Source organism: Sceloporus undulatus, chromosome 1, assembly GCF_019175285.1.
Source record: "Sceloporus undulatus isolate JIND9_A2432 ecotype Alabama chromosome 1, SceUnd_v1.1, whole genome shotgun sequence".
NCBI classification, from domain to species: Eukaryota; Metazoa; Chordata; class Lepidosauria; order Squamata; family Phrynosomatidae; genus Sceloporus; species Sceloporus undulatus.
In genome coordinates, this window is record NC_056522.1 from 125,665,002 (window position 1) to 125,687,309 (window position 22,308).

At 40.2% G+C, this 22,308-nt stretch overlaps 1 protein-coding gene across 1 annotated transcript; it reads left to right on the forward strand.

The window, feature by feature from the left end:
• Positions 1-779: 779 nt before the first annotated feature.
• On the forward strand, positions 780-19,175 carry TMEM30A (transmembrane protein 30A). The gene is made up of 7 exons (XM_042472036.1): positions 780-1,327; positions 9,409-9,522; positions 11,187-11,294; positions 13,436-13,523; positions 14,331-14,480; positions 15,653-15,859; positions 17,848-19,175. The coding sequence occupies exons 1-7, from the start codon at positions 1,028-1,030 to the stop codon at positions 18,039-18,041; spliced, it is 1,161 nt and encodes a 386-aa protein (XP_042327970.1). The 5' UTR covers positions 780-1,027; the 3' UTR covers positions 18,042-19,175.
• The last annotated feature ends 3,133 nt before the right edge of the window (positions 19,176-22,308 follow it).

Here is a 22,308-nt window from a genome sequence, read left to right on the forward strand (position 1 = left end):
CAGCAGTACAGAGTTATAAGACTAGCCTCAGTGAATGCAGCAGATGTGTCACAAAAACAGAGGCAGCCATAACATGGAAAGGAAAAAGGAACAGCAGTCCAGTCAGTTTCCATCTATGCTTTTCCCCCAGGGGTACTGAACGGGGCAGCTCTCCCCTTCTCTGTTCTGCTGCCCACATCCATCTCCACTTGCATGCTGTAGGCAGGCACAGAGGGTAGGGTCAGCTAAGGCAGGATTCTAGGTCTGAAACACACTGCAGAAGTGATCCAGATTGAGACCGCTTTAGCTGCCCTGGCTCAGTGCTAGGGAATCCTGGGAGACGTAGTTTAATCTGGCACTAGAGCTCTCTGACAGAGAAGGCTAAATGTCTCACAAACACAACAATTCCCTTTTAAACTGCCCTGCCTCAGTGATATGGGACACTGGGAACTGTAGTTTGTTGAGGCCCCAGCGCTCTCTTGACAGAGAAAGCGGGACGTCTCACAAAACTACAATTCCCAGAAACGCTCGGCATTGAGCCACGGCGGTTAGTCTCAAACTCGACTCCGGTCAATCCCTACTACGCATGCGCGGCTTCAGAGCGGGGCGGGGTTTCCTTCTCTGGCCGAATGTGGGAAGGAGAGAGGGCGGGGTGGAAGACCCCCTGCTACGCATGCGCAGCTTCGGAACAGGCGTTCTTCTCTGGCGGAATGTGCGAGAGGGAGGGACACATATAGAGGAAGCGCAGGGTGACGTCAGCGCGTTGCGCCTGCGCATTGTGGAGCACCCCCCTGCTACGCACGCGCGGCTTCGGAACCGGGTTGTTCTCCTCTGGCCGAACGCGCGAGGGAGAGACAGAAGGACGTCAGCGCGCTGCGCCTGCGCAGTGTGGATGGGCCCTTTGTTTCCGGAAGGAGGGCAAGCGGTGTTTGGGGGCCAGAGATAGGGCCCTCTCTTTGCGCAGGCGCAGCTGTGTCTCTTATACCCCCGTCGCGCGCGGAGGGGGCGGCCAGTGTCAGCGCCGCTGTCGACTCGGGAAGGCGCCTCTATGGCGATGAACTACAACGCGAAGGAGGAGGCCGCGGCGACGGCGGCGGTAGACGGACACCCTTCGGGCCCCGGGAGCAGCGGCTTGGGAGTCGGCGGAAGCGGAGTGTCCGGGACTGTGGGGGCCGCCCTGAAGAGCCGCAAGCCGGACAACACGGCCTTCAAGCAGCAGCGCCTCCCGGCCTGGCAGCCCATCCTCACGGCCGGTACCGTCCTGCCCGCCTTCTTCGTCATCGGCCTCATCTTCATCCCCATCGGCATCGGCATCTTCGTCACCTCCAACAACATCCGCGAGTACGAGGTAACGAGCGCTGCACATTTAGCTCCCAGGAGCCTCGGCCTCGCTGGCCAGTAGCCTGGGACTCTGGGAGATGGAGTCCGAAGTCCTGTTAAAGGGCACCGTTGGGGACCACTGTCATAATATCAAGGGCTCAGCAGTGCCCCTTAAGAGGTTTTGGACTTCGGCTCCCAGAAGCCTCGGCCATGCTGGCCAATACTCTGGGATTCTGGGAGTTGAAGTCCAGAATCTTGGTAAAGGGCCCAGTTGGGGACCAGGAAGGAACTGGGGAAATGACCATCTGTGGGCCATTGAACATACACACTCGTCCCTCCCTGTTTGCTAGGGCTGGGTGCACAGGACCCCCTGGATGTGGGAAGACCACAGATAACAAGAGCACCTGAGAGGGCACCTCTCTAGGAATCTCTAGGTCCTCCAGGGCAACTCTGTGGCCAACGTCCAACAGACACTGGCCATGGGACTGCCCTGGAGGAGCTACAAAGGCCTAGTAGAGTACTCTCTAGGAATCTTCATGGGTCCTTCAGTGCAACCTTTGGTTAGAGTTGGCCATAGAGTTGCACTGGAGGACCTAGAGATTCCTAGAGAGAACATATTATTGTAAACCGCTCGGATTCCCAGTGATTGGGCGGTATATAAATAAAATCTATTATTATTATTATTATTATTATTATATTGACCAAATCCGTGAATCATCAAATCCACAAATATCAAAGCTGCAGATATGGAGAGATGAATGTGTACACACACTTGGGCCTCGTACCCCACCACTGTCCCCCAATTAACACAGACCCTTTAACAAAAATCTTGGTTCTGAAAGGTAACTGATATTGGAAACGTGGATGTGTATTCGAACGGCAGACAAGCTTTTACTGAAATGATATCCAAACTTTATTAAACAGATGTGCCAAGCAAAAGCCACTTAATTGCGTGTGAATAAGGCAGTTGTTGTTTTGTGCCCTTGTCTTCCTTGTTTCAGGTGGTAAGCTTACTTTCTCAGTTTTAACTTTGGGCCTGAACAGAGAGGCCAAGACAAAGCTGCTTCAGGTCACTTTGGAGGTATTTATGCTGTCTAATACATGCATGCGTCTTAAAAGGCCAGAAGCCATGCCAAAGTCATGCTCCAATCCTAAGGCCTGGAGCGAGGCTTTGGCGCAGCTTCTGGCCTCTTCAGATGCGTGTGTCATTTAAATACGCTTCTTAAAATCTTAAAACAGGTCTAGGTTGCTTTAAATGCAGTCTTTTCCTCTTGTTGCATTTTGAGGTTTGTAGTTTAGGAAGCTGCATACCTCCAAAGTGACCTGAAGCAGCTTTTATTTTTGCCTGTCTCTACGGTCCCTTTGTTGCAATGACACTTTCCTTATTCCACTCTCCTCAGAGAACAAATGTTATTGTTCTCAATGACACTCATACAGTCTTCCTTCTGGCGTATCTTCCCTAAGCTTAATTAATAATCCTGCCTCCCAGGCTAATTCTATCCCACAAGATATTTCCCTACAAAAACTCCCTCACTTGGATTTCTTTGTTGGTTTCAAGTCCCTCACTTCTGGACTTTAACTCAGTTCCTCCCTGGAATCCTCAATAATCCGTCCCTCTCTGGGCTCAACATGACCCTATCTGCCTTTTCAACTGTCACGAATGGATGGATGGATGGAGGAGGAGGAGGAGGCTGCATCTGCACAGGAGAAACAGCGCAGGTTGACACCACTCTCCTGGGATTGGTACCTTGACAAGGTCTTTGCCTTCTCCTCTGGCTAAGAAGGCTTAAAATGTATTGCCAAACTACAGTTCCCGGGATTGTTTAGCATTGGGCCAAGGCAGTTAAAACAGTCTCAAACTGGGTTGTTTCTGCAGTGTGTTTTGGACCCTAGACCAACAACTGCATTCATTCTGCATTGCAGATGCACCCTAAGAGAGAGGGAGGGAGCCAGTTGAGAGGTGGGTTCCCAGGAAAGGGTAGCTCAAGGTGCAGAAATAATGCAGTTTGATACTACTCCAACTGCTGTGGCTCTATCCTGCAGAGTCCTGGGATTTGCAGTTTGGTGAGATATTCAGCCTGGTCTATCAGTGAGCACTGGTGCCTCACCAAACTTCAAGACCTAGGATGCTGGGGGATGAAGCCATGACTGTTAAAATGGTGTGACACTGGTTTAATCCTGCAGTGTGGATACACCCACAGCCTCCCCTTGAGCCAGAGGGAAGGAATGTGGCTCGGCCTGACTGGTTTTTCCTTGCCTCACCAGACTCGTTTTGTTCAGAAGGCCATTGAATGGGCTAATGGCCCCAGAGGTGACGCAGGAGAGCTTCGTGGCAGGCTGATTGCCTGGATTGCGCAAGGTCCAGATCAGAGTCTGGAAAACTACAGCACTTTCAGATTGCTGGACAGTGCCAAGGACTCTCAGCCAAAATGGTCAGTTAGCTGTGCTGTCAGGGAGAATCTGGGAATCGTTGTCCCACCCAAGTGACTTTTCCGAGTTCGGATGCAGGGAAAGCTCTCATCTGAATAAATGTATGAACCTAAACCTCTTTGTTAGTCCTGGCTAGAGTAGACCCATTGAGTCAGTTGCCTATGTGTTGATTCACCATTCAAGAATGGATTGAATGGGCCCGTTCTGCTTAGGATGCCAGCCTTATTTGCATGCCAGTGGTAGCCACTGCCCTTGTGTTACTGTTACCTGTGTCTGGTGCATACGTTTAAGTATAACATCTGCATAAGGACACTCGCATGGCTTTGTGAATAGCTCACATCCTGTATAAACCAGCCTTTTTCTTATCAGTTGTTTCAGACAGATCTTTCCCTGGTATGATGTGTGTCGGATAGAGAAAATGAGGAAATGGCTTTTCTATGAAAGCCAAAACTGCAGGCAGATATAATTAATAACAGTGTGTGCGTGTATATACACATACACACACTGTAAGTTTTTGGTATTACAGTATATATTAAAAGTAGAAATACGAAAACAGTTCAATAATTATAAGAAAGATTCCACATCACATTCCTGACCTTTTTTTTTTTTTTTTTTTGAGACTATTATCCCAGAATGGCCATTTTTGATCTAGTGCTGGCTTATGATGCTGACAGTCTTAGACTTGAAACAGATGGGCCGAAAAATGCAGAGTGTGGCTGCCCTGGCACTGATTGTACCAGGGCTGCAACAACCACATAGCCCAAGCTCTGATCTGGGATGTCGCCACAGTCCTTAACCAGGCCAGCAGAAGGAGCAGATCTTGTCCACTCCTTTTTGTCCTGGTTCTTCAGTGAAGACACGGCCTCGGCGCAGCTGCTGGCACGTTCGGGGCATGTGTCATCTACCAGTAAATGCTGTAGGTTGATAGAGTGGGAGTATTAAATACTGTATTAGATTTGTGGCATTGGATAACATGTTTTAAGGTTGGTAAGGAAGAAGCTGGAAGGCCACACTCTGAAGAAACAGAAGGCTTAGTTGATTAGGAAAGAAAAATATTGGAAAGACATGTATTGTGGTACATGAGGTAAAGCAGATTGAAGCTTGAAGGTAAGGTGCAGATAAGGGCTATATGAGCTCTGAGACTTGTTGAATTGGACTACTGTTCTGTTGAAGAACATTTTGAATTTTCTTTCTTTCAGAAAAAGAGTTGAGCTTACTTTGTGGGCTGCTTCAGAAATTACCTTTGTCTACTCAAGAAGGAAGAGGGACCCCCCCCCCCCAACACACATACCCATATACACATGTACACCATGTACTAATGCCCAAAGGCTCTGTACAAAAATACGTTATGTGGATTTTGCATACCTGGTGTATTGGAATTGTGTGCTAATTTTGCACTTAACCCTTTAGGTAATATGAACAAACATGCACAGTTGTGGCAGAGCAATATCCAAAGCATCTCTTTGCTATTTTTGCAGATATTCTCCAGTTGTTGGGAAGTCCTTTATTATGCAGAAAAATAGGGATATGTTAGTCTTCAAAGCTGTACGTGAGACTAATTTTTCATAGTGAGATCTATGTAATCTGAAGAGCATATATAGAGTTTCATATTCATTACTTGCTTTCCCCATCTTCTGGGTGTGTTCCTTGTATATCTTTGGGCACAGTGGTTGGGAAAGTAATTGTAACCAAAGAATACAAGAATGACATTAACAAGACTATACCTTTGGGGCTAAATCTCATAATCATAATCCTCTGATCTAAATTATGTGAGCATTAAATGGGTAGCAGGATGTTAAATTAACTTGTGGGAAACTCCGTTTTTCTCGGTGGGCTTGTTTCCGATTTTCAACGGATTTACCTCCCTGTAGAGAGCTATGGAGAAAGTGGCCTTATTCACAAGGATTCTAATTTTTAGAATTGTGAAGATGACTTGAAGTCTAAGCAGTATTTAGTAAGGGGAAGTAGGATTCTTAAAACCAAATTTGGTATGTCAGTAGTATAGTGGATGATGGGGAATGAGCCTTTAAACCATAAGCTATAGCAATTAGAAGGAACTTCTTGCTTCTGTTTTCCATTAGATTATGACCCACGTTGTCAAGTATGTTTTCTTGGAGATAAATTTTTAATGATAGGATGAGAAACGACTTGATCAAATGCAGGTTGCGGGTGGTGATTAAAGATCAACTGTGATCATAACTATGTAAAGGGACTTATCAGTCTAGCTGCTGTGTGCCAGAGAAGGGGAGTGTGTGTCTTTCCATGTATTGCTGTTGCAGATCACAGCAGCCCTAACCAGATAACTCAGGTTGAGGGTTCATGAGACGCGCAGTCCAACTATATTGGAGGGACACATATTCCCCATCCTTGCTGTACATAGTCTGCTTAAAAGAAGTTTGTTTACGTGTATTCAGCATTTGTCAATTGAATTCTATGGCCTAGATGCTTCTGTGTGTAGAGTTCAGCATCATGCACAGGGCAGTAGCTTTACGTGATGCTGCATACAGTGAGAACTTATAACAATCATTGATTTTTGTGTGTGTGACCATTATCATAGTGTTAATCAATAAGATGCACTAAAACATTAGGCAAGTATACCAGGAGATATTTTCAGTAAAGCCCTTGGGAACTGTCTGGGTTTAAATATATACCAGGCATATTATTACCTCGTTTCTTCTAGATTCTTAATATGTTTCTGAAACTATAATTGATATGTTAAGCTAGAAGTAGAATACAGGAGTTAAGATTTCTGCTAGGTGGCGTTTGACTGATTCCAGTATTTGAGGTCAGTGTGTGATTTATGGCTTGGGCTAAATCCTGAACACATTGTTTTTTGTGAGGTTTTTGGGTTCTGGAAGAGTTTATTCCTGATGCTTCACCAGCATCTGTAGATGGCAACTTCAGAGATGATGAATACATTGTTTTAAAAAAATCTATCGTCGGTACTGTGTATGTAATTAGGTACTGTTATGGCAAGCATAAATTTAAACAGAAGTGTAGTCATAGTTTATACAGATTATTGCTGGATATCAACACACAGATAATATTTTGGATTTCAGAAAAGTTATGGAACGATAACCTCAAGTATGTAGAGAAATCTTGTAGCACCTTTGAGACTAACTCAAAGAAAGAAGTTGGCAGCATGAGCTTTTGTAGACTTCAGTCTAGGGTACTTCCTCAGATGCTTTTGGTGAAGTAGACTGAAGTCTACGAAAACTCATACTGCCAACTTCTTTCTTTTAGTCTCAACGGTGCTACAAGATCTCTCTACATACTGATTCTATAGACTAGCATGGCTATACGTTTGAATTTATAATCTCAAGGCTTTTAAAGGTACTGAATGTTTCTTTTATGTATGTAATCTCCCTAGCTCAAATTTTAAACATTTTAGAAACAGACTGGATGAGCTGTTCAGTTTTAGGGAAGTGGATGAGATGTCAGTTCTGGGGGAGATGGAAGAACTGCTTTCCACCAGATCCAGGATAACATGAGACAGTTAAAATAATAGTATTATTGAACTAATTCTTCACGTTCATCTTGTATTAAAAATGAATGTTTCATATTAAAATGAATGTCTCATTTAGTCAATCTTTGAACTACTTTAAAAATCCAAAAACAAGGTTGCAGTGTTCTTTTTGTCCTCCTGATGCACTGTGTTGTGCTAATTGCTTCTAAAAATAAGCACCTTTGTTTCCATGCATAAGGACACAAAGCACTTCTCTCAATCTGTCAGTACTGAATAGGTTGCTCCTCTACTGTTTCTAAAAGCAGCTATTCAGCTTTTCATTAGGGCAAAATTGCAACAGACTATACAATGAGAGATGCAGGCTTCTTTTCATCTTGCTAGTGCCCAAAATATTATGGTTTAAGTCCATCCTGTTAAAACTATTTACCATGCAAAGTGGGAAAAATACAAGAGTTTTAAATTGTGTATTCAGTATAAATTTCAGCAGTGTCTAAATGGTGTATACTTGACTTGCAACTTAAGATTGCCCTTTTACACTTGATTAAGCTTGTTTATGCAGTTCTGTATTCTCCAGTAACATCTTTTAATCTTTTATCCTGGATATTATTCACATATTAAGACAAAAGTGAAGTTCTCTTTCCAAAGAAATGGTGAAGCAGAAAGGTTACAGATACCTCTTGAGATTACTTCTGAGTGTGAACACTTGTAGTTTCTGTTGTTTTAAAGCAACAGTCCAGAAATAACCATCTTAGTGTAAGCATGTTCATGTGACTTGTTTAAGCCAGGAGCATCCAGATTGTTTGGCCTCTTGGGTGGAATCTTTGTGATCATGCTCAGAGCTTTCTAGAAAATCTGGTGGGCTGCAGTTTCAGTCTCAGAAAACAAATGATGTTGATGAATTGGAACAAGAGGTATTCTTCACAAAAGAGCATCTTGTATGAAATGTCTAAACATGATTTTATCTCTTGAACACACTAAATATATCTTGATCACACTATCCAAAATGAGTTTTTTTAGTTGTCACAAAACCAATTTAAAAGATTAGGAGAACTTCTATATGTACTAGAGCATAAATATTGCTACACATTAATTTGGATTTCTCTGTGTCAACAACAGTATTGAATGAGATGTACTCAAGGTCCCTGTCACTGTAGTGTCTTGTAGTTTTGGTTGCAACCAAAACTAGAAAGACTGGATTCAAAAACTCTACAGTGCCACCTTTCCTGGTGTGAGAAATAAGAAAGATTTTTATACTGCTCCCATATCTAGATGAAAGAAGTGGTATTAGGACTCATTCTAGTCCCCTGGAGATTTTATATAATATTAGACTGTAAAGTTTAGATCAGACAGCCGTGGATATTAACAGATCTATAGTATGTTGTGAGTAGCCTGGGAGGAGTCCAAACAGATTTCCATGGGACTTCATTTCCTAGAACCTCTGCAGATGCATGCTGAAGTCAGCAAGAATATTTAGTGAGATACCCAGGCTGTCTGTTATTTTGAACTGAGATGCAGTGTGCAGTGCAGGGGCTGGTTTTTGCAAGAGGATTGGGAACCTTTCATGGTACTTACAGTGTTATGATTCCACTTTAACTGCCATGGCAATATACTGTGGCATCTGGAGATTTGAATTTTAGGGAGAGATATATAAAGTTCTTAATCAGGGAGCTTTAGTGCCTTACCAAATTACAAACACCAGCTCACTGTCTCTTTGATGCATCCCACTACACTGTCATATTCTTCTGAAGAACCTTAACACCTTCCAGAGTGACACCCAATAACACATGGAAGGACTGGTGCTTGGAAGAAAAACCAACAAGTAATGTACTGCATGCACATACAGGAGTAATTTTAAGCATGTGTCTGGGTTTTTTGGATCTTGCCTCTACAATAATGTTTGTTATTTTCTGTTTGAAAACGTTTGTTATTTCTTCATCATATACATAACAAGAAATGGTTTACAAGAATTACAGTGGCAGTTTAAGTAATAAAAATAAGGTAATGTAAAATACAATATCAAAGGACTGGGACTCACCAGAACAAAATTTCTGGATGACTTCAATAGAAATGTAAGACAGAGCTTTTGAAATGCCATAAAGTGGATGAGTTAATAACTTACTATGATAGTTGCCAGTTGGAGTATCAGTGATAAAATGCTTCTGTGTGTGTTGTGGCTTATGATCATCTCTCTCTGTCCCCCTTTTATTTTGCAGATTGATTATACAGGAGTAGAACCAAACAGTCCCTGTCATAAATGTTTAAATGTGTCCTGGAACAGCACACCTTGCCAGTGTACAATTTACTTCACATTGGATCATCCTTTTGAGGTATGTTACTATATGTGTGCATGCATATATTACAGTATGAAGTGGCTCTGTTTCTGCACTTCTACACAACACCTTATTTGATGATGTTCTATATCTCTTTTCTTTCCTAAACAAATCCTTGTTGTATGCTCTGTTTTTAATTAGTTTATCTGGCACCACAAAGTTTACCCAGTTCCTGATTTACTCACTTGTTCTATCTATCTCTGGAATATGGTGGAATGACATTTTATGGCAAGCTTTTTCTAAAGAAGAAAACGCCTTAGGAATTAAACCTGGGTTGCACATGTTCAGTTTGTCAAGGATTAGAGAGCCTTGCTTTTTTCTTCTTCTAATTTTTCCCATTTTTAGAAATCAGCAGTAGAAAATCCTTTTGAAGAGACTCCCTCCCACTTGTAGGAGCCCTTTTGTTGGCATATTATTGTTTTGTTGTTACCCTACCTTTTTCCTAGTGATGGGTAACAACAAATTTAAAACAGTAGAAATATAAAACAATGCAAAAGCTTTAGAAAGGTATAAAGTTAAAAAACAAGCAATTTATAAACATTACACATTAGGAAGATTAAAATATATTGAAAAATATTTGCAAAGCTTGATATCTGAATTGCACAGCATTTAAAAGTCAAACCCTCATCAGATTGAAAAAGCCTGCTGTCAAAAGGAGAGCAGAGATGGAGAGCAGGGAGGGAGTTCCAGAGTCTAGGAGCAGCCACCAAGAAGCCCCTTTCCCTTGTTCCTACCCAAAGAGTCTGAGACGGTGATGGGACAGAGAGAAGTGTCTTTCTGAACAACCTTAGCCCTCTAATGGGGGTTCATAAAGGGAGATAATGTTTTTCAAATAACCTGGACCCAAGCCATATAGGGCTTTATAGGTCAAAACCAGCACTTTGAATTGTGCCTGGAAACAGACTGCCAGCCAATGGAGCTGTTATAGCAAGGGAGTTGTATGCTCCCTTTAGCCAGCTCCAGTTAACAACCTGGCTGCCGCTGTTTGTGTCAACTGAAATTTCTGAGCACTTTTTCAAAGGCGGCTCCATATAGAGTGTGTTACAGAAATCCAAAGCATGATGTAACTAAGGCCAGTACCACACCAGCCAGATCTGACTTTCCTAGGAATGGGCACATGGGAAAAACTACATCAGTGTTGGTTTTAAACTCTGGATTGCAGTCCCTTAGCGCTGGTAGATGTTTCAATGCATCTTTTAAACTTGGCTTTTAAAAAGTCAGTGTAGAAGTATTTTAAATATGAATTGTCTAAGGTCACATTTGACAAAGCAAACGGATATTTTGAAGCCTGTTCTTCACTGTGCCCGGAGCCATAACCACACTCCCTCTGTTTGATTAATGTTGGCTTTTCCAAGGCTAATAAATGTGCATAGGTTGTGGTCTGTGCCTCTGCATAGAAAATTAAGCGTCCCCATCCATGGTGTCACCTAGTGCAAGAGGGAGCTACAGGGGAGACTGTGGTGGGCAAAAGGGTGTGTTGGCTCTTCTCCTTTGCTGCAGTCTCCTCCTGAGGAGGAAGCTGCCACTTTGGTAAAGCCAGGAGGGGTCCCCAAGGCCATGGGTTTTTGTAGCATATCAGTAGGGCTGCTTTTTTATTTGAAGCAGCCTAGTATGTGAAGGATTGTACATTGGAAAAAATAGCATTTTGTTTTGATTTGCAGAGCAATGTGTTCATGTATTATGGACTATCCAATTTCTATCAAAACCATCGGCGCTATGTGAAGTCTCGGGACGATAGCCAGCTAAATGGAGATAATAGTTCCTTATTTGTAAGTAAATTATTTATTTATCTCATGTCTTTAGCTTTTAGCACTCCTGATGGCTTTTAGAATGTCAAAATAAATTATATAGATAAAATTGAACATTTTAAAAAAATGTTTCCATAGGTGGATACTTCCCAGACTTTCCTGCTTGCCCACCCTACCTGGTGCTCCTCTACTGTTTAAATAAATCTAGGTAGTTTCCTCATTTGTATAACTTGGATCCTAAGCAGTGCACAGAGAACTTGTAGAAAGGGATTCTTCCTAGTGTCTCTGACCCACTGCTGTCCCTCTAAAGGGGTGAGGGCTCTTCTTTTATAGCTTGAGGGATTTCTAGGTGAAAGGGAAATTGCTCCAGATCAGGCGGGTATTCCTGTTCATCCTGTTCAGTATTTTCTGACCTTTCAAAGAGATTTTATAAGGAGCAATCTATAGTGGGTAGGATGCTCCCATTGAAGAGTTCAACCTTGTGCATCCAGTTAACTTTTAAGTGTTTTAATTATTTTATTGAAGTTACTATTTAATACTTTTGTTTTACTTTTGTACTTCATACTGTTTGAACTGCTCTGTTTTAATTTATGCTTTGATTCTCAGTCATGAGAAAAGCAGGATGTATTGTTAAAATAATAATAATAATTAACAACCTAAGTGTAAAAATAACTTTTTGCCAGCCTTAACAAACAAAACAAAACAAAAAAAAAAAACCCACCAGCAGCCAATTGGGTTGCTATGAACAAAAGTATCTCTTTTATTATTCCATTAATATGTCTCTACTTTGGTATGAAGAAATTGTTTCAAATAGCTTCTTTGCACATTCATCAGAGCAATCTGGTCTGCCTCTGTTCTTAAAGTGTGTGCTATTAATTTTAAGTACATTCTCCATATGAGTGTTTGAATGTACTCTTTCTTGTATGCTGAGGTTGGCTGTTACTATAATTGGTTGTTTCTTTTGGCATCTGATGAAAAAAAAAATTGGACCATTTTAAGGTTAGCTAAGTATCTAAGCCTTTTTTTTTTCATTAAGCTGGTGAAAGATTTATAGAAGCAGTTTTAAAATGGCTTCAGCTAATAGCTTTTTGAAAGATATTGTGAGATGTGTTTTTATTAATGCTTCTTTTCATATTAGATTTTTGTTTGCATTTTTGATATTTTTTATTGCTAGCTGCCATGAGTTAGTTAGACTTTTAAAATGGAAAAGTGGAGTATGATCGTTCAAATGAATTCCTGGTTGTGTTTAAGCAGGAAGTTGTGCTATATCTGGTGGATTGTATTTTGACACTGTTTATTTTTAGTATTGAGTTGTTAATTATTATACAGGGAAGAGATTTGTTGTAAAAAGCTATTCTACATACCTCTCTGAGAGGAAGACAAGAATTAAATAGCATGCAGCAGCCATGAAAAGATAGCAAAATAAACATGGAGGAACACAATTCTAACCTTAATCTCTTTCTCTAGTGCAAAATAAAACCAAACAAAACCATTTTGGCCTTGGATATATGTTGTGTGTGCTTGTAGTAGGGGCACTTTTTCCTAAGATGCAAGATAATTCTACGTTGTATCTATAAATTTCACATAGTAAAATAATACTGTTGCTGGTTACAAAAAAGTTGTCTTTCTAAATGTATCAGAAACAACTTGAACTTTTATCAGGAGCTATAATCTCTCTGTGTTACTCTTATTTTGGTTATTGATAGTCAAACAGCAATACACAAATTTGTTGTAATCGCAAACTAAGCCCAGTCTATTAGTTGTCTGACATACTGTTAGAGAGACTAACTTGACATACTTTTCAGACTGTTAAAACCTTCCTTTCCTGTGTTTTCAGTCTTTCCCCCTAAAACTATTCTAATTCGCAGATTGTGTAATTGTAGTAGAGAATATGTTAGCTTCTTCTTTGGTAGCTCCAATTATGCCATAAAATGAGAACTTCTAAAATTGATTACTGTTGAATAAACATTGTAGAGCTGTTAGCCAAGTGAGTCTCTCCTGTGATTGTTCTTGTAAACATAAACAGAAGAGGAGGAGCTGTTGCAGTATTGGTTAAACAGCCTGATCTGTGTAGATTCTGGCCAGTTTTGCTTTTATGTGATCAAAATGAAAATGTTCTCCCTCCCTTTGTCCCCCTCTTTTTTTCCCTTCCAATCAATCAGAACCCCAGTAAGGAGTGTGAACCTTACCGCACCAGTGAAGGAAAACCTGTCGCTCCTTGCGGAGCTATTGCCAACAGCATGTTCAATGGTATGTTTTTGTTAAGTATGTTACGAAATAACACTGAGCTCCAGGCTTGCACTAGGCTTAAATAAGTGCAAACTTATCAAATCCAGACATATATCCTTGCTTGTTTCTGCCTTCACATAGCCTGAGGAACTCTACCAAACAAAAATATGTTTAGTTTTCCTTAGGTAGTTTCCAGTGGTGACCTTGACTCTGTACCCACAACAGGTAGAATAATTTAACACTTTAACACCTCACACTTAGTGACAGCAGATAGTTGCTGGTCAAGTGGTAGAGCACATGCAGAAGGTGGGCAGGTTCATTCTTTGACATCTCCAGGTACGGATGGGGAAGACATATACCATTCACTGGACCTGTCTGAAAATTTGGAGATTGCCACTCCAAGCAATATAGACAATTTCCCGGTAGATAATACCCCCACATCCTGTAGTTCGTTTTATTACTATTAGCCCATGAAGTTGGAGTCTGCACAATATTTCTTCCTCCTCAAATAGTAGAGGACCTCAGATAGTAAGGAGGGTTACTAATAGTTTACAATCTGTAACTGTAACTTTTGTCTTGTTTGGGTTGTTCTTTTTTAAAAAAGAAAAAAAAATAGGCAGATAACTGTGTTCTTCACAGATATGCATATTATGTCTGTGCTTTGAAGCCTCATGTCCCTACAATCACAGTAACTATCATGAAACAGGGTTTACATGTAGAAATTAGATGGAGAAATAGCAACACTTAGCTTCTGCAAGTGATAGAATTCAGTTAAAGCATGAAAAGGAATGTTGAAAGTGATGAACTGTTATTCATTTTTCCTTCTAGATACACTGACATTGTATCGTATTGAGCCTAACGAAACACACCCTATACCTATTCATCTGACTAAAAAGGGAATTGCTTGGTGGACAGACAAAAATGTTAAATTCAGAAATCCTATGGGAGATACAAAAAACTTGACTGCACTTTTCCATGGTAAGATATCATTGTGGACTATCATTCAGGATGTGAATAGCACAATTTAAAGGTTCAGATTTTGATTTTTCTCTCAAATAAGTCTTGGGAGGGTATCTTTTTGGAAGCTGAAGTCTGAACTGAACTTGTTTTTTGCTTTGAAGGAAAGGAGGAACACTTCATTGGATCTTAAATAGAAAGCATGCAGTCTGAGAAGTAGAGGTTGCAGAGGAGAAAATCATCTAAGGGTGTTTATAGCTTTGCATGCATGATTTTTAGGTGCTTTGCTTGACTGACTGGTTTTTTTTCACTTCTGTATTCTTAAAATTCCTGTTCTTTGGGTTATTTTTAAATTCTTTCACAGTAGCTCTTCTGATACATTCATTTCTCATTGCAGCCATATTTTTCCCTTTTTACTCTGGTACTTCGACCGATTGTTTAATATTGTTTAGTGGAAGACATTAAAAGTTAAGGTAACCAGTAAATGATACTGGACATAGTATTTTACTCCTTGCAAAAACCTTTAGGGAATAAGCTACACAAACATTGGCTGACATCCTATAACAGGAGACACAACATCAGGTTTCACCTGGTTGGAACTGTGCCACAATTCCATTTCTCCCCACCGCAAGAGTTTCCTTCTGCTGGTTCCACTTTGCAGGGACATTTAGTGACTAGGGAGAGTGGAGGTAGTTAGAGAAGTATCTGACTGTTTTCTGAGAGCCAGAACCAGAACAGTACTATCCACTGGCACCTTGGGAAGAGCCCAGGAGTTGCTTGAGGATGCTTTTGTTGTTCTGCATCCATAGCCAGATGTTTTTCCATTGTATCTCACACTCCACTGGCCATAAAATGATTGTGGAGAGGGGCTGCTAGAGGAAGAGGATAGAGGTTGTTGCACAGTAGAGGTTGTGAATTGCTCCTGCCAAGCTACCATAAAAACAAGTTTATCTAGGTTGGTCCTAGTTCTGCATATGTCACTAGTAGGATTCCCACTGTTGTGTGCATATAATCCCTCTCCCTTTTCTTCTTGGTATAGCTACAAGCTGTTGTTGTTGTTTTTTAAAAAGTTGAAGCAGTAAGGGAGTTTGAGTGGGGTCTGCGGGCTTCTTACAGCTGAAAACAGCTTTTTGCCTAGGTGTATGCTTTGCCTCCACAGATATTGATGTTTGGTTTCCTTTTCCTTTTTTAAGGCACATCAAAACCTGTCAACTGGCCCAAGCCAGTGTATTTGCTAGATTCAGATCCAGACAACAATGGGTTCATCAATGAAGACTTCATTGTGTGGATGCGTACTGCAGCACTACCTACATTTCGTAAACTATATCGCCTTATAGAAAGGAAGGATAATCTACTTCCTACTCTGCCAGCGGGAAACTATTCTTTGGTTATAAACTACGGTATCCTTTATTTGGAAGTTCCAAAAGCTTCAAGTAAACTTTGAAGTCATTAAACAGGTAGTAAATCAGGACGTGCAGGTAAAGAAAAGCTGATGTATTTCCTTTTAAATGTTTAGGCAGAGCCAAAAGAAGGTTACATAACTATTTGAATGACATTTCTCCTGATCCAAACGTTGGCTTTGATGACTAAGCTGATTCAAAGATTCCAGGTAGTGCTGCTTATATGTTGCATTCCCAAAATCTTTTTTTTTTTTAAATTTGTTGAAAGATAAAAGCTCTTGCCATCCTCTAACTCAAGGTGGACAATTGGTGTAGGGCCAGGACCACTTTTCAGGTTGACCACGTACTCAAGGGTTGCACTTTCCCCTCCCTGTTTCAAACCTTTTTGTTTTTTCACCTCTTCTTTGCAGGAAGATTCCAATACTGTAAGAGATATAACAGCAGAAATGCTCATTGTTGATGTTTCTGACGTTGCTTAAGATTCAAAGTTTAAAAGGGCCCCAAATGTCCACTAGTCACAGTTACTTTATTTCAGTAAATATTATTAAAGTTATTATTAGTATTAAAAAGAAAATTATCCCAACACTCACATAGAAGATTCTTAATATTGTAAAAGTACATTAATCACAAATAGTTGAAATTCATGAAATTTTACATTTAATTTATTTAATATGATATTTACTAGGTAATATCGCTTGCTGTGGCATTGACTGTGCTGCTGACTGCAAATACACTTTCCCATAGACTAAACCTTGGTCTATCTTTGTCCCAGGAGTTGTTTTTTTGTTTTGAAAAAGCTCATCTCCCAGCCTCAAAGTATATGTGTAGGTGATCTAATGTATAGACCAGATGAAATTACCCTCTTTGGTCCCTAGAAGGCATGGGGGGCTTTTTAGGTGATTTAAATTGGAAAGTGGAGTCACATTGAGACTACTGTAGGGACTGCTTTCCCAGTAGATAAGACCCTCCTCCCATCCTGTAGTTTGGGTGATGTTCCTCCCACTCACTCCAGATAGGCAGGCAGTAAAAAGAGACCTTCTGGTGACCCCACATCAGTGGAGCTAACCCTAGAGGGCCAGTCTTGTCCTGCCTCTCAATCCAGTACGATGTGTCACTAACTGAGGTAAGTTTGAGAACATATCCCCTGTGGATATGGGGGTTGTACTGTACATTGCTGTGGGATATTTACCTTTTAGGTTACCAGTGTGTAAAGAGGTCTGTGTAGGTAGGGTCTGTGCCTGTAGCCACACCTCAGATAATGCATAGCTCCTCTTAGCATAGCTACATCTAGCTACACTTTCTATGTACTCACATGTACATCTCAGGCAGATAAGCATTCCTATGTAGACTTCTGTGAGCTTTGACACTCTGTACAATTGGGTTCCCGTAACTCAAAGAATTCACCATGCATGGATGTGTATGCATATATATTTCCCAACTACCTATGCAAATATCTCAGTATTGGGGATGAAAATGTGAGATGGTACCTCTTCATGTGAGTAGTGCATGAAGAAGACAAATGGTGGGATTGAATTTAAAAGCTAATTACGCATCTTTATGCTTAATCTCTACCATGTTGGAACCACTGACAATTTCCCATAGTAAAAGATATTGGTCTATTTCTGCTTTGCAGCCCTAGAATAGATGGGATGAATGATCAAATTCCCCCAAACCAAGCCAAACACCATATTTTCTTTAGGTGCCAAGACACTGACAAGTCAGATACAGCTGCACTGGAGGGGCCATCCCATCGCTCAGTTTCTTCTTTCTCGTAACTTCTACAGCCAGTCCATATGATTTGGAGTAATTGCCTCCACAATTCCTTTTCCAACCAATAATTTGAGTAACAAAATAGCCATAACTTATAAGATCTTGAAACCAATAATATCATTTTGAAGCATTGATGGTACATACACTCCTTTCTCTTGATGATTGGATGTTAGCATTATTGTCTCCATTGGTGAATGTTTTTCCTATACCTGAATCAGTTTATCCTGTGCACAGCTTTGATGGGAGAAAACGGATGATCTTGAGCACCATTTCATGGATGGGAGGCAAGAATCCCTTTTTGGGAATAGCTTACATAACTGTTGGCTCCATCTGCTTTTTTCTCGGTGTAGTGCTGCTATTCATACATCACAAATATGGAAATAGGAACAGTAGTGCGGACATACCCAATTAATTCCATCTCTCCAAATCACATGTACTGCATGTGCATCAAGGCCAGTCCAGAATGGACACCGCTTTTCAAAGCTATCCCTGGTAAATGTTACTCATGACACTGAATGCATAAGTATATCTGAAGCCTTGTTTCCCTTACAATGGACTAACTTGAGGATAACAGCTATAAAAGTTAACTTAAATAAAAATTATGCAGGTTAGCGGATTTTTGACATTTTCCTCTTGCTGGACAAGTGCCATGATGCGCATATAGTCTTCCCTCACCTAATGCATCTGCTGCTTGTTTGTTCATATACTTTGTAATATGTCAGTACTGTGTACAGACTGTGTGACAAGATTGTTTTTAGGATAGAATAGCTTTGTTAGTGTTTGGGGGATATCAGAATGTGCTGGTGCTACTGGAAGAAAAAGAGAGCTGTCCACTGTTTTGTCTCACATGACATTGTGCGCATGGGCTTCATGCTCCCTACAGCACTTACTGTATTCAACTTATACAGCTCATTCTGCATTGAGCTCATTCTACATGTTTAAAGGTCAGACCACTTTCCACCAAATGTGCTAGGCATGTGAAATTGTGCAAGAAGCTTACCTCTTGATGAGTGTCTCTTAAAAGCTGCTTTCCACATGGGAGTAACTGCTATATATAAAGCTCTTTTGTTAAATTGTACATGCTTTTGTCTTACACCCAGCACCTTGTGTTGTTCAAATCTCATAGCATGTCTTCTGCAGAATTGGGGAGACTTTATTTTGAAAGCTAGGCTCAACCGTGTGTCAAGTACAGAAATTGTCTCCTTTGATTCAAAGCAAGGTGTGTCCACAATTCATCATTTATTCCTAATTCAGAAAAAGCATTAAACTTCTAAGAGTTTTCCAGCTCCTTAAGTTCCTTTGCTCCTCAGATGTAACTTAGCTTGCCAATAAAAAGCAAGCAATAAAATCGCTGTGGTGGCATAAGTGGGGACTTTTGCATCTTGCAGATTTTCAATCAAATCTGTCCAGATTTTAAGAAACCCACTCACTGATAATAAAATTGTACATGTTGTATTGCTATGTACATGGAGATTATATTATTTGAAACTGGTTTGTTTGTCTGAATATTGGCTATTGAATAAATCTGTTTTTGTTTATGAAAATATCATTAGCAAAAATGTGTGTGTGGCTTTTTTAAAGTAGCTCAATTTTGGATGGCAATCCAGAGGACAGAAAAGTTAGCCAAGAGAACAGGAGCTCAAAACTTCCCAATATAGATTAGTACACAGGCACTATTGTATGTACAGCGCTGTGTAAATTTACAGCGCTTTATAAATAAAGGTTAATAATAACAGGCACTTTAGACCCTAAGAGTCATTGCATCATTTTATATATAGAATAATTTGAAAATCAGGAATACAGTAAAAATGAGTATGGAAACAACTGTGTAAGGAGTCTGAAGCAGAAGTATCATGGTGGCACTACAGAATAAATAGTAGATGGTCGGTGTTATTGACTTAAACACTTTTCTTTCACAATTATAGTAACCCCCCCCCCCATGGAACTGACACATTCACCATATTGTGCAAATATGAAGGCCAATATTTCTAGGGTTTCATGAATACTTATCAGGGAGCATCTAACTTAATTGTCCAGGACATGCATATGAATTATATGTCCTCTTTGGGTGCTAGAGTGAAAAATGAGATGACGTGTTCTGCTTAAATTTTTAATGAAAAGGATAGAATAACAAAACAATCTGGTTTGACTGCTTGATAAAATGCTGCAATTTTTTGGACTTGACATATTTTTAACTAAATTGCTTCTTTTCTTACCAACTTCTAATATAAGAGATACCAAAATTGCTTTCTTGGATGTTTTCCCCTTGAAATTAGTGATACAAGGTGGGGACCCATTCTGTACCTCAGTTCTCCACTGGGTTACCCAAATGAACAATTCAAACATCACTGTTTTAATTCTGCCAGCTTCGTATTTATGACTACAGTACTTAACTAAATCAAGTAGTAACATAAAGTAAATTCTAGAAGCCTTGGGTGGTGGTAGTTGTTGTTTCTGTTGTGGTATGCCTTCAAGTCATTTCCAACTTATGGCAACCCTAAGGTGATCCTATCCTGGGGTTTTCTTGACAAGATTTATTCAGAGAGGGTTTGCCCTTACTTCCTTCTGAGAGAGTGTGAGTTGCCCAAGGTCACCCAGTGGACTTCTGTGGCTGAGTGGGGATCTGAGTCTCCAGAGTCCTAGTCTAACATTCAAACCACTGCACCACACTGGCTGTCTTTATATCTTGAATGGCTTGGAGCATTCACAATGTTATAGGATCATGGCGTTGGAAGGGACCCTCAGTCTTTTTTTCATCAAGCTGAACATGGTCTGCTCCTTCAGCTTTCTTCATATGTTTTGTTCTCCATACATTTTATTCTCATTGCCCTACTCTGAACTGGCTCCAACTTGTCTTTATCATTCTTAAAATGAGCACCAGTACTCCTGACTGGTGCCGAACAGAGTGGGACTATTCCTTCCCTTGACTTGGAAACTATCCTTTTATTCTTCTGTTAAGATAGGCTAAGAGTGCATTTGCCCTCTGGGCAGCAGCATCACACTGCTGACTCATGATCAACTTATGATGTGTTAAATTTTCTAACTGATCTTTATCCAGAGATTTTAAAAACTTATATATCAAGCCTATGACTTAACCTCTTAACCATAAAGTGAGTGAAGAAAAACTAGATAGAGGTTTCCCAGCAGCTGACTTCTCAGAGCTATCATTTTGCAAAAGCAGTTATGTACTGTAAACTGTTTTTATAAAACAGCTAGGACAAATGAGGTGTGGTACTACCATCAGTCCATCATTAGGGTTTGGCTAAAGAGCTGATTTACGTTTGTCATTTGGGTATCTTGCCAGCCATGTCCTGTTTTACCACATGCCATTTTTAAAATAGATATAACCTCAGTATTAATGGCCAATAATGAAAGATTGTGTTGTTTGTAAAGAGGAATGTTGCATTGCATTGGTAAGTTATTGCTCTTCTTATAGTGGGAGATAATTTCTTGCCTAAATACCTTGTTTTAATGTTAATTGTGCCAAATTATTAGAAAATGGAAGTTGTTTTCAATGCTCCCTGCTCCTCGTTCTGATAGAACCAGCTCTGTAAGAGGTCTGGAACAAGAATCCTGAGATTTGTAGTTTTCTGAGGCATGTCTGATCCATAGTTTATCCATAGTTTTTTCCTTCTCTCTCTTTGAATTCAAAACAGGGCTGTTCTGCATGGATTCTAGGATTGTTTTTAGACTGCTTTTGAGTTTTGAAAAGAGCATTATGTGTTTAAAACTATTTTTATGTTTTTATTGTTTTAATGTTTGATTGCCTTGTGGGCCCTTGTGGGCTGGGAGGCGATACAGAAATACTTCGAATGAATGAATAAACAAATGTTACTATAGTTCAAAGTAGTACTCTTTACACTTCCCAGTGATTCTCAGCTATTCATCTATGTAAATATATTTTTGTGAAAATTAGTATTATAAAAATCCAGTTCAGTTCTTGTCTTAAACTCATATCAGTAAGATATATATACTGTATAGAGAGAGGGGAGAAAGCTCAGGATTGGAGTAACACTTTACAAATTATTTCCTTTTAGAGCAGTAGTACAAACTCAAGCTTTGGCCCTGAAACCATGTCTATACATCATGTCTAAATTCATTATTTGTTCCTGAATTGCCCATTATCACATACCTGAATTATGTCTTTTTTCAACAACATAAAATAAATCTTTTGTGTAAGTACTAATTTGCTGCTCTTGAAATTTTGTTTGTTGTAATAGGAAAATATGTACCTTACCCGCAACTGCAGTCACAGTGCTTAGGGCATCTTGCAAGTGAATTAAAAATAAATGCAAAATATCCCATAAAAGCTGTGCTGCATATTTAGCCCTTGCAACTATTGATTAAAAGCCTGCATGGTGTTTTTATTGTTTTTTATTTTGTAATGCACTTCCTGATTCACATCTTAAATAATTTGCCTGTAAATCCAGTTGTTTTGTAACAAGCGTATGGGGAAGTTGGTTTTATATTTCACTTTTCAGGAAATTTCAGGCAGTGAAGAAAGTTCAGATTTCAGCTCAGGGTGACCAGATGCCATCTTTTTCTAGGACATGATCTACATTTCAACCTTCTGGCCAAGAGCAGTTTTAAAATGCCTTGCATTCTGAAGATGACTTAAGAAGCAAGCATTTACATTTATATGAATGTTTCGAGCTTTTATTTAGTTGTGCCCTACATTT

Excerpts from the sequence above, each read along its gene's own strand:
- TMEM30A (XM_042472036.1), top strand. The coding sequence starts at position 1,028 with ATGGCGATGAACTACAACGCGAAGGAGGAGGCCGCGGCGACGGCGGCG. Across the intron at positions 1,328-9,408 it reads ACAACATCCGCGAGTACGAG|ATTGATTATACAGGAGTAGA; the intron begins GTAACGAGCGCT and ends TTTATTTTGCAG. Across the intron at positions 14,481-15,652 it reads CTTGACTGCACTTTTCCATG|GCACATCAAAACCTGTCAAC; the intron begins GTAAGATATCAT and ends TCCTTTTTTAAG.